The 13,144-nt window shown below is 37.4% G+C and overlaps 1 protein-coding gene across 1 annotated transcript; it reads right to left on the bottom strand.

The window, feature by feature from the left end:
- Nucleotides 1-2,704: 2,704 nt before the first annotated feature.
- LOC132602146 (equilibrative nucleotide transporter 8) lies at nt 2,705-4,913 on the bottom strand. Its single transcript, XM_060315139.1, has 2 exons — nt 4,189-4,913; nt 2,705-3,532 (listed from the first exon to the last, which is right to left on the bottom strand). Exons 1-2 carry the CDS (start codon nt 4,766-4,768, stop codon nt 2,838-2,840), a joined length of 1,275 nt encoding a protein of 424 aa, XP_060171122.1. The 5' UTR covers nt 4,769-4,913; the 3' UTR covers nt 2,705-2,837.
- Between the last annotated feature and the right edge of the window lie 8,231 nt (nt 4,914-13,144).

Raw genomic sequence — 13,144 nt, 5'->3', positions numbered from 1 at the left:
TTAATCATCATCCATGAATGAATTGAGAAATCAGTAAATAGCTCAACATTCTTATATCGTCGTTGGAATCATAAACTTAGAACCTTTAAGCATGGAGTCATTCTCATCATAGTCATCATAATGATATTCTCACTTTTGACATCATCGTTGTCATTGAAAAACATATCCTTCGTCGTTATCATAAGAACTCACATAATCACAACCTTTGGTTTTGGAAAATAGGGGCACCTTGGAAAACAATTATGGAATATCAAGAAGGAAATTATGCTTTGGAATCTGGGACATTTAGCTTTTGATGAAAAGGAAAAATACGGAAACATTTATGAAATCATAACCTAAAGATCATGCCTTTGAAAGAAAGGGGCGAGCCTTAACATACCCGGAAGATAATTCTCGACTTCCAATTTACTTCCCGTCTTGCAACCTTCTTAAGAATTATTCGTAGCCTCGTAATCTACATATAACCATTCATAATACCATTAGGATCATCGTCATACGCTCGTCTTAAACACTTAATGAAAGCCCTTTTAGATTCTGTCGAAATTCGGGCAGCATTTCCCCTGTTTATGTGCCTAGCCCGAAATTTCAATTCAACAACCAACAACATCGACAACAATACCAATAGTAGTAACATCATTTCCAACGCCAACATAAGCCATACAACAGCCCACACACTGTTGTCCAAATTTCTCAACCAACCAATTTGGGGTACGACTGATTAATAACTTTATTTCCGTAAAGAAGCCGAAATTAATACTAACAACATCAATAACAACATCCTTAACATTCTACAAGATGAACATATACATATATTATCCAAAATTCTCTCCAAGCCTCGATCCATAATTCAACAACATCAACACAACAAACTATAACTCTATTCTTGCAATTATTCCTTAATCAAACTTGATAAAGAGAGTGATTCAAAGATTCATACCTTGTTTTTATGAAAGTAGCAAAATCTTCAACATTTTCTTGTTCCCATGCTCCTCTAACTCCAAACGAAATTATATTCGTGACTATGTGTTGCCCGGACTTCGATTTGTACTTCGTAGCTTGAAATTTCATTCAAAATCCTCAATTTTATGTGGGATTTAAGCCCATTTTTGTTGCTGAATTTTCTGGAAAGTTTTGGACAATTTTTGATGAAGAAAATGGGATTTTAATCCTTTTTATAGGGGCTGAGGGGGGCACTGTCCTGTTTCTGCGTCAACAGTCCAGTTTGTAACGTCTATAATTCTCTACTCTGAAGTCCTATCAACAAGCGGTTTGTTGCATTACAAACTAGACTCGACGAACTTCATTTTTGGCCTTTGAAACACCTTAAAACTCCATATATACTAGGAGATATGCGCCTCCAAAGTTGACTAAAAATCCTTCCAGCATTTCTCAAATTTTTGTCGAACTTATTTTCTTCAATTTGCTCGATCTCGAAATATTCCAAAACTCTCCATACATGATATTTATCACTTATTATACTACTAATGGCCATGTTCTCGTGTTTCAAAATACTCTTTCCCGATTACGACTTACGAGATCGTAATTCACTCTTTTACTTAAACAATATACTTAATAATGCCTCGTTCCTCATACTCCAAAGTTGTTTTACCTAGTTGTAACTCGACATACTTACTTTCAAATTTAACCAGTGCTTCTCCGAGGTACGGGGTGTAACAGTTAAGTCAACAATTAAGGTTAACATGTGTATTAATAAACTATGATTTAGCTATAAGAGCATAAGTTAAAACACGTGTCATGTATTTATTAGATCGGTATAATTACCGGGTGCGAATAATTTATTCATCTAACGGTAGGAAATCTTCTCACTATCAAATCATTTAAAAGATATAATGAAAGGTAAGTATCCATAGTCAGTGTGTGGAACAAGTTGACTAGAAAATAACCCACCCAATCCGCTATAACATGTTAAATTTCATCAATGAGTAGCTCGGTAAACGAAGTATCCTGCATTCACATAGGGTTCGAGCCTCCGAGGAAGGACCGCACTCCAATGGGGTGTTTTTTAGGTAACCTACACTGATACAAGCACTATTGTCTAACTCCACGGTTCAAACCCATGACCTACAAGGTCTCACAGAGACAACTTTACTATTGGATCAAGGCTCCGCTTGAAAAATATTTATGCTATGATTGTACATAAGTTACTTAATTCCTTCTTGAAAATGGATTGCAACAACCAGAGAGAGAACAGGCAGCTTGAATAGGCAAAAATTTAGTTATCTTTAGAGACTAAAGTATGTTGTCCACTATGCAAGTGAGTCCATGTTAATATTGCTTTATTTATATTGACATCTTCCTGCCCATGGCTTCAATTTAAAAAATGATTTCAAATGTAAAATGCACCATATTAAATGCTTCTTCTTGAAATCCTTTAAACTATGTCTGATACCATATTAAATCTTGACAGAGACGCAAGCAAAAGAAGAAGATATAAAAATATACAAAAGCTTTCTTATTTTACTTTACACAACAATGGATATGTTTATATAAATCGAATTTCAAGACTAATAGACAAACAATACATTCATGGGAAATAAAATCATAGTCGGACAAGAAGATGAGTCCTTAAGTCGTCGAGGATTGTGATGCGCCGATACATCAATGTTTGACTTTTGAAGAGTCAAATTCAGGATTTATATAGTTTTCTGCATCACAAATGCTAAAATCAGGATAATGAACATAATTCATTTTGTAACATTGTTTTTCCATAATAGAATAAGTACTTTGATCAGAACACAAGATTTATGAATTCTAATTTAAGGTTATACTAATTCCTACAAATAAACTTCCTGCCTAAATGGCTAATTAATAGTAGTTCAAATAATCCAAAACCAACCAACAACAGAACCAGCCACTAATCCCACCCCTAAGGAAACAGCCAACACAATGGCAGCTATTTCTGCTTCAGAACTTGGCACTGATTTAGGAGCAAGAATCATGATGACACTTGTCAAGTACCCATTGGTCAACCCGAGTAGCGTCGTTAGAAAAACAATTGGGACCTCACTTTTTAGCCACTTAGGACCATGTAGACAAGCAGTAAACAATGGATAGAACAATAGCCTAGCAACACAACCCCATGTAGCCTTTCCAGTGCTCTTCAAAACATACACTGCAGTGAAAGATTTCCCAACGAAATCCGACACGTTGTAAACAGTGATCAGCAAAATGGGATACCAATCTTTGAGAATCTTTGATTCAAGATTTTCTGCCAAGAACCCTGGAAAAATGGACAATGTAACAGTATAAATCGCGAAAATCCCAAATGCTGGATACTTTATAGTTCTTGCCACATCCTGGAGTTTATGCCTTGAGTATGGTAGGAAATCTTGAACAAGTGTGTAATGTTGCTGCATCACTGGCAGCTTGTATAACAAGTTGCAGCAGATAATGCACACTATTAAAACTGCTGTGCTAATTATGAAGTAGAAATTAGCACTTGTCTTGAGACCCTGTGGAGTATGTGGAAGTGACACCTTGGTTATAATCCTTAATATGGAAATTAAAACACCTGTTGGCATTTAAAAAAGAAAAAAAACATTGATTAAGCAAAAAAACCAAGTTCAATATGTACAACAACAACATACCCAGTGAAATCCCACAAACCAAGTTCAATATGTAAAAAAAAAAATCAAAAATAAAGTTTGAGCTATGTCAGAAACCACTAAATTTTCAACAAATATTAAATTTTAAATTCATAATTTCAAATGTAATGTGAGTTTAGTGTTAAATCTTGAATCAGCGTTTGACTATAGTCAAACATCTCCATACAACCATCCTCTGTAATAACATTTCATTATTGCCATCAAGTTTTCTTTGAAATCGACTTTCATGTTATGTGATAATATATGCACTCTATAACAGCAAAAAATTATCCGGACAAACAAGGCCGCTATAGAGAAGTTCGTCTGAGTCGGACCTCTCTAGAACAACCATCCTCTATATTCTATAATAACAGTTCGCTATAACGACCAATCCTCTATATTCTATAATAACAGTTCGCTATAACGACCAAGTTTTCTTTGGAACCGATTCTCATGTTATGTTTTATTATAAGTTCTCTTTAACGACATTTCGCTATAGTAGCTAAAAACTACCTGGACCAACGAGACTGTTATAGAGAAGACTTGTATGTGCAGTTTTTAAGCAATTCGATAAGACTTGTACCTGAAGAAGCGGTTCCAGCAAAAATTGCTTGCATGTATTGTTTTGGCAGCTTACCAGCAGAACCTATCAAGCTTCCTCCTATTAAACCATCAGCCAAACCACAAATAACAACTGATGCAACCACAACATAATAAGCTGCATTTGATTTCACCTTTGTCCCATTTTGGTCCCAATTAGCCCAGCCTACAATTGGGGTTAGCATTAAAGAAAGAACAAACATGGAAAAACCAAGATTCAATCTCAATCTAAGGCTCGTTGTTTGGCTCCATTTGCTCCAGCTCAACATCAAAACAAGAATCAAGAGAGAGGAAGTCATGTAGGCAACAGAGAAAACTTTTTCAACATGTTTGGTTGGATAAAGATAGCCAAAATAATCAACAGCAGTGATCAAGGCATTCCAAGGAAGCAAATTGCCTGCACCAAGCAAGAAATGGATAATATATGCAATCTTGTAAGTGTCCCTTTGATCACTTTCATCCCTTATAAAAGATTCACTCTTTATCATGCTCTCTAGTCCTTTGTGATTTTGCACCATCCTTTGATTTACCAAATCTTGTGTAGAATGATCACGGTCCAGCATCTTATAAACAAGGACAAGTAACCAATGACTTCTCAATAAAAAGTGCCTATGTTGCTTAGATACGAGTGCGAATTCAGAGGTCGGATCTGTCTTCACATAAATTTTAAGATTCGAGAGTACCGATAGGAACACCTTTTTGTTGAAAAATAACTTATATTTTTGGTCAATAATGCAATTTAACTCAAATTTATTTCAATTAAGTTGAATGATCAATCATTATATTGTTATTATTACTTAATTTTTAATTTAATTAACTAAATAATCATGGCTTACTAGTTATTACTCAACTTATTGATGGATTTTGAGATGACTTTTTTTTTTTTTTCGAAGGATCCGATACAGGTGCGGTTCCATTTTTTTTTTTTTTTTTTTTTGGGGTGAATTTGATCCACATAAGGAAGTATATTATGAAAAGAAGAATTAAGTTGAACCATTTATTGTCACCTTTATATAATTTTGAGATAATAATAGCATATTTTTTAGTTATTGGTAAGTTCTAATTTTGATCATTGTAATATATGACTAAGCATATTTAACTCAATTATATACCTAACCCTCCACCAATTTGGTGGTTTAAAAAAAAATTAACTCAATTAGAGGAATTGTCCCATACACTGCACAATCCAATGGAATTGCGGAGAGAAAGAAACGACATTAAAGGAAATGATGAATGTCTTATTGATAAGTTCTAGTTTACCGCAGAACTTGTGGGGGGGAAGATATCCTCACAGCTAGTCGAATACTCAACCGAGTACCCCATAGCAAAACAAATTCCATTCCATATGAACAATGAAAAGGAAGAAAATCCAACTTGAAATATTTCAAAGTGTGTGGTGTTTGGCAAAAGTGCAATTTCCTAAACCCAAAAGGGTAAAAATAGGATTGAAAACCATTGACTGTGTTTTCATAGGATATGTCACTAACAGTAAAGCGTATTTTGTTTTCTGGTTCATAAATCAGAAAATCCAGACATTCATGTTAATACGGTAATTGAATCAGATAATGTTGAATTTTTTGAGAATATTTATCCATATAAAAAGGAATGTGAGTCGTCTAGCGAAAGACCTAAATGACCCTGGGAAGAAACAACGGAAAGTATGCCTAACGAGGAGAATCCAAGACGTAGCAAATGTCAAAGGACATTCACTTCCTTCGGTCTTGATTTTTTGACATTCTTAATAGAGAATGAGCCTCAAACTTTTAAGAAAGTAATGTCTTCCTCAGAAGTACAATATTGGAAAGAGGCAATCAATAGAGAAATAGAATCCATATTGAACAATCATACTTGCAAAGTGGTTTATCTTCCCCCAGGAGACAAACCTTTAGGTTCCAAATGAATTTTCAAGAGGAAAATGAAAGATGATGGCACTATTGATAAATATAAGGCAAGACTTGTTGTCAATGGATTCAAACAATTAGAAGGTCTTGATTATTTTGATATGCACTCACTGGTAATGAGAATTACATCCATCCGGGTGCTAATAGCATTGATTGCGGTGTACGGTCTCCAAATCCATTAAATGGATGTGAAAACAACCTTGTTAAATGGAGATTTGGAGGAAGAAATATACATGGATCAACCCGAAGGATTTGTAGTTCCAGAAAAAAAAAGTGTGTCGACTTGTTAAGTCAATTTATGGACTTAAACAAGCACCCAAACAATGGCATGCGAAATTTGACCAAACAATGTTGGCAAATGGATTTAAAATTAATGAGTGTGATAAATTTTTATACATTAAGAACACTTCAAATCACATAGTCATTGTTTTCTTGTACGTTGATGATATGTTGATAATGAGCAAAGACATTGCCGATATAAATGATACTAGGCATATGCTTGCTAGCAAGTTTGATATAAAAGACTTAGGAGTTGCTGATTTAATTCTAGGAATTAAAATCCACAGAACTCCGCAAGGTCTAGCATTATCTCAAACTCACTATGTTAAGATGGTTGAAATATTCAAGTATCTGGAGTTTAAAGTTGCAAAGACGCCGATTGATGTAAACCTTGTTGTTACAAAGAATCAAGGTCAAAGCAAGTCTCAGTTACACTATGCTCGAGTGTTGGGAAGTTTGACATACATTATGAACTGTACAAGACTAGATATAGCTTGTTCAATAAGTAAATTGAGTCTTTATACAAGTAATCCTAACCAAACTCATTGGATGGCAATGAAATGAGTTTTGGGGTATTTACAATACACCCAATACTATGCTTTACACTATAATAAATATCCTGTGGTAATTGAAGGATATAGTGATGCAAATTGAATCACCGGATCATCTGAAGTTAAATCCATAAGCGGATACGTTTTACCATTGGAGGAGGAGCAGTGTTTTGGAAGTCCTCCAAGCAGCCATGTATCGCTCGCTCTACGATGGAGTCTGAATTTACAGCTTTGGATAAAGCCGGTGAGGAAGCAGAATGGCTGCGGAATATCTTGGAAGACATTCTGTTTTGGCCTAAAGCAATGGCACCTATGTGCATACATTGTGATAGTCAGCTGCAATAGAGAGGGCTGGAAGCGTTATGTATAACGAAAAATCTCGTCACATATAACGAAGACATAATACCGTTAGACAATTACTCTCTAGTGGAATTATCATGATTGACTATGTAAAGTCAAGGGATAATGTGTCGAATCCTCTTACAAAAGGCCTAACTAGAAAGGCTGTTGAAAGATCATCAAAGGGAATGGGATTATGGCGGAGAAAAAGTCATCATAATAGTAACTCCACCTAGCTAACTGGAGATCCCAAGATGTAGGCTCAAGGAGATCAAATAAACTTATGAATGGCGGTTCAACATTGTCGTCGAACTCAATCTATTCTCACGATAAGACAATGTTCAGGAACAAGGACGAAGCGCTAATACCTACGGGTTACACGTTTAGGAATCACCTATGTGAGTGTGAAGTGGAAGCCGCTTCAAGGAAAATTAGTGTAAGGCCAGTTCTCTACGCACTCATGAAACCAGGCGATGTTCATGACTGAAAAGAACACAACAATGAGAACCAAGAACTGTTAAGGGTTAATTATTTGACATATGTTGTCTAGATATACATCAAAGCTCGAAGGTTCAAGGATATCAAATCTACCGAATGATCAAGTATATTTGATGTATGTTCACTACGGAAAGTTCAAAGAGAAACCTACTTACCTAGATACGATTAATCCTAGTCACATAGTTTTTTCATTCATGTTTTCATAAAATATACGCTCCCCATTCATGTTGGGGATTGTTGGGTTTTAAAGTCGCAAAGCGATGGACATTAAAGATGAAGTGTGACTTGTGAAATGGAGGGAAACAAAATTGGAGGGAAATGAAATTTTGAAAATGTAACTTTTCCAACTGAGCAGTCTCCCACATTGGTGGTGGAAAGTGATATGTGTGTGCTTATATGTAGAAGCACATCTTCCAGCTCATAAAGAGTTGAAAAGAGGACCTCTCCTCACGCCGTCGTTGTTGCTCGGCGTCGGATTCGGACCAAATTTATTATTTTGCACTTTCATTATTTAATTTTTATTTTCCTAATATTAATTCGTGCATTATTTAATTATTTAATTAATTCGAGAAATAAATTAATATTATAGTCCCAACGGTCTTAACTAATAACTGAACGGTCACCTACTTTCCCAAAAACAGGTGCCTTTGCACCTTTTCAATGGCTATAAATTTTCAGAGGCTTCGCCTCATTTTTACACAGTAAAATAATGAATTTTTACTCTAAAACAGTTTTTCATCCCCTCTTCTTGCATCGTTTTCAAAGACAGAAAAATAGTAAGTGTCGTGTGATTACATCCGTTGGTTGAGTTCACTGCAGTTCTAAAATTTTGATTGCCATTATTGCATAATAGAGTTTTATTCTATCCTTGGAGGAATTAATCCGAACTTTGGGCAATTGTAAGGGGACTAAATTCCTTAAGAAAACACAGTTTTTGATGGGCTCGAAACTATGTTTTCGTTCTTAACATTTTCTGGTTTATAATTTATACGTTTGATTACAAGGATAACAATGTTGAGATGTGATATACAGTTAATTGAATATCTGTATTGGCGATTGATGTAATGTTTTATTACGATTAATTGATCTAAATATGATTTTTCATATATTGTTTTAAATGTATTCTCTCACTTTTGTTCCAGGAGTATTTAGAATAGTGGGTCGAGAATTTTACTGAGTTATATTTAGTATGACTCAATCCTTACCTGCTTCCATGCAGGCACAAATACTGATTGACGATATTGTGTGTGGCTGACAAAAGTGTGAGATTTGATCCAGTTGCTCGTGAGCCACGCCACTTAGGCCGTGGAGGCTGCAAACTGTTTCTTTGTTGTCTTATTTACTCATGACATCTACACTCGTGTAGTGGTCTTAGGAGTATTTTTACTTGTTATTGCACGGTGTAAAATTCCTTGCTATAGTGATATCAGTTGCTCCTCTTGATTGTGGTTTTTCCCTTATTCAGAAGGGTTTCCACGTAGAATCTTGGTGTCATTGTTGCTGTATTTTATTCTTGCTAATTTAACCACAAGTTAGTGTTCCGCGTTTATCACTAATACCGGGAATATTATTCTTGCGGTCTATTTTTATTCCCAACAAGTGGTATCAGAGCCAAGGTTCTGTCTGAGTATGCTCTGTGGTTGCAGCATAGTTTGAACTTCCACATCAGAAAAGAATTACCTTGGTGCTCCTGCATCAGCTGCACGTCACCGGTCAGTTTTGTAATTTTAAAAAATTGCAGTTTGGTCCCTCAATTTTTTGAAAATTATTCAGAAGGTGAAAAATGACCATTGACGAGTCAACTTCATCTTCTGGAGCTATGATTATGCTCACGGCTACCAACTACACGCTGTGAAAACCTCGGATGGAATATTTCCTCAGTTGTAAAGACCTTTTTGATCCAATAGAGCTGAAGGGTATTAATCCTGACCCGCCCAAGTCAATAGAGTGGAAGAAAATTAATAGAAAAACTATTGGTCAAATCCGACAATGGATTGACCATAGTGTCTTCCACCACGTTGCACAAGAAATCAACGCTTATGCCCTTTGGAAAAAGTTGGAAGACATGTACCAGGCCAAGACCGCTCGAAACAAGGCCCTTCTGATGAGACGCCTTGTCAATATGAAGCTTAAAAGTGAAACTTCTGTTGCCGAACATACCAGTGAGTTCCAGAGTCTGGTAAATCAATTATCTTGTGTAGAAATGCCACTTGGAGACGAAATGCAATCTCTACTACTTCTTAGTTCCCTTCCTGATAATTGGGAAACACTAGTTGTTACTCTCAGCAACTCAGCCCCAGATGGCAAACGTACCATGTCTGTGGTCAAGGATGCATTGTTCAATGAAGAGGCAAGAAGGAAAGACATGAGCACAGATCAGACTCATGCCCTTGTGACGGAGAATCGAGGAAGATCACAAGGAAAACAACAAAGAAACAGTAGAGGAAAATGGAAAAGTAGAGGCAAAAGTCAGGGGAGATCATCGGATGGCCGAAAACCTTCTTATACCTGCCACCATTGCGGTATAGAGGGTCACATGAAGAAGAACTGCTACAAATGGCTAGAGGAGCAATGCAAGAGCAGTTCTCAACCGAAAAATAAGGGTGGTGAAGCGTTCATCACAATCTCAGGTGATGTAGCGTATTGTACTACCCATGATGAGACATGACTTCACGTCTCAAGAGAAGACACAGAATGGGTGGTAGATACTGCAGCATCTTACCACGTAACTCCCCACAGGCACTACTTCACAACATACAAAGCTGGAGATTTTGGAGCGCTGAAGATGGGTAATTCCAGTTCCTCTGGAATAGCCGGAATTGGTGATGTACAAATAAAGATAGGTACCGGGAACACAATCACTTCGAAGGATGTCAGACATGTGCCAGATCTTCGGCTCAATCTCCTGTCAGTGGTATCTCTTGACAAACAAGGGTATAAAAACCATTTTAGCAGAGGCACATGGAAAATGTCATAGGGCGTTTTGACAATCGCTCGAGGACATGTTTGTGGCACATTGTACAAAACGTATTTGAGAATTTGTGTAGACAGCCTCAACATTGCAGAGAATGCTTCTCAGGATTTATGGCACCAGAGACTCGGCCACATGAGCGAGAAAGGGTTGACTACCTTGATAAAGAAGAATCTTATAAATGTTGACAAGAACGTTGCACTGTGTCCTTGCAATCATTGTCTATTCAGTAAGCAACACAGAGTGTCATTTAATTTCACTTCAACAAAAAGATCAGAGTTGTTAAGTTTGGTACACGCTGATGTCTCTGGTCCTATGGAGGTTGAATCACTCGGTGGAAGCAGATATTTTCTGACTTTTATCGATGATGCTTCTCGGAAAGTGTGGGTGTATTTCCTGAAGACGAAGGACCAGGTGTTCGAGTGCTTCAAGTCATTTCACGTCTTGGTGGAACGTGAAACAGGAAAGAAGCTGAAATGTCTCCGATCTGATAATGGAGGCGAGTATACTTCCAAGGCGTTCGATGCATATTGCAGAGCATATGGCATTCGACATGAGAAGTCAGTACCACGCACCCCTCAGCACAATGGTGTTGCTGAAAGAATGAACCGGACTATCATGGAGCGTGTTCGGAGCATGCTGAACACGGCTAAACTTCCAAAGCCATTTTGGGGAGAAGCAGTCAATACCGCATGTTATCTCATCAACCGATAACCTTCAGTACCACTCAACTTTGAAGTTCCAGATAGGCTATGGACAGGTAAGGATCCTACATACTCACATCTTAGAGTATTGGGTGTTCATCATATGCACATGTATCCAAAGAGCTCAGACAGAAGCTTGATGCGAGAACTATCCCATGCATTTTCATTGGCTAAGGAAATGAAGAGTTTGGATACAGGTTATGGGATCCTAAGGAGAAAAAAGTGATCAGAAGCAGGGGCGTTGTGCTTCACGAAACTTTGACAATAGAAGACATTGAAAAATCCACGATGTCTCAGAAGTCAAATGAGGGTGCTCAAGTTTCAAATGAAGAACCAGAATTGTTCTTGAGAAATAATGACGAAGTGCCAGAAGAAAACTCAGAAGCAGAAGAAGATGAGGAGACAGAAGAGAGTGCTGAGCAAGGGGAGCCACAACCCACCTCACCAGAACCATCAGACGACACAGATGATGGTAGTTCTTCTCAGATGGTTTCAACTGCTCGTAGATCTGAACGAGGCCATATACCATCAAAAAGGTACTCATCATCTGAATACCTTTTGCTTACTGAAGATGGAGAACCGGAGAGTTTTCAAGAAGCTATGTCTCATAAGGATAAAGAAAAATGGCTGATAGCAATGCAGGATGAGCTAGAATCTCTGCAGAAAAATCAAACTTATGAGATTGTAGAACTTCCTAAAGGGAAGAAGGCACTGAGAAACAAATGGGTCTTCAAGTTAAAGAAGGATGCAAGCGGACAAGTGGTGAAACACAAAGCTCGGTTGGTTGTCAAAGGGTTCCAGCAGAAGAAAGAAATTGACTTTGATGAGATCTTTGCACCAGTTGTCAAGATGACCTCAATCCGAGTTATACTTGGCTTAGCAGCAAGTATGAACTTAGAGGTTGAACAGATGGATGTGAAGACAACATTTTTTCACGGAGATTTGAAAGAAGAAATCTATATGCAGCAGCCAGAAGGTTTTGAGGTTTCAAGTGATAATCTCGTGTGCAAGCTATCTAAAAGCTTGTATGGTTCGAAGCAAGCACCAAGGCAGTGGAATAAGATGTTTTACTCATGCATGAAGAGTCAAGGCTACAAGAAGGCTACTACGGATGAGTGTGTATACATCAAGAGTCTTCCAGACGGTACCTTCATTGCTCTTCTACTATATGTAGACGACATGTTGATCGTTTGGAAAGATCAAATGAAGATAAACCAACTGAAGAAAGAACTCTCTAAGTCTTTTGATATGAAAGACTTAGGACCGGCTCAACAGATTCTTGGGATGCAGATCACTCGAGACAGGAAGAATCGCAAGTTATGGCTATCTCAAGAGAAGTACATTGATCGGGTACTTGAGAGATTCAATATGAATAATACCATACCAGCTAGTGTTCCACTTGCGAATCACTTCAAGTTGATCAAAAGAACATATCTCACATCCAAGGAAGAGATCGGGGAGATGTCAGCGGTGCTGTATTCTTCAGCAATTGGAAGTCTGATGTATGCCATGGTATGCACACGGCCAGATATCTCTCATTCAGTGGGTACAGTGAGTCGTTTTCTCTCTAACCCCGAGAAGGAGCATTAGGAAGCAGTCAAATGGATTCTCAGACACTTGAAGGGTACCACGAAGTTATGTCTTTTCTACGGTGGAGCCGATCCAGTCTTGGAAGGCTATACAGATGCTGATATGG

This window comes from Lycium barbarum, chromosome 7, assembly GCF_019175385.1.
Source record: "Lycium barbarum isolate Lr01 chromosome 7, ASM1917538v2, whole genome shotgun sequence".
Classification (NCBI taxonomy): domain Eukaryota; kingdom Viridiplantae; phylum Streptophyta; class Magnoliopsida; order Solanales; family Solanaceae; genus Lycium; species Lycium barbarum.
The sequence above is the reverse complement of the archived record's forward strand: the minus strand, read 5'-3'. Positions and strand labels throughout refer to the sequence as shown.

Bases quoted from the DNA above. Each gene is read 5' to 3' on its own strand.
- LOC132602146 (XM_060315139.1), bottom strand. From the start codon at position 4,768: ATGCTGGACCGTGATCATTCTACACAAGATTTGGTAAATCAAAGGATG. The intron at 3,533-4,188 runs GTACAAGTCTTA...AAATGCCAACAG, and splicing joins TGCTGGAACCGCTTCTTCAG to GTGTTTTAATTTCCATATTA.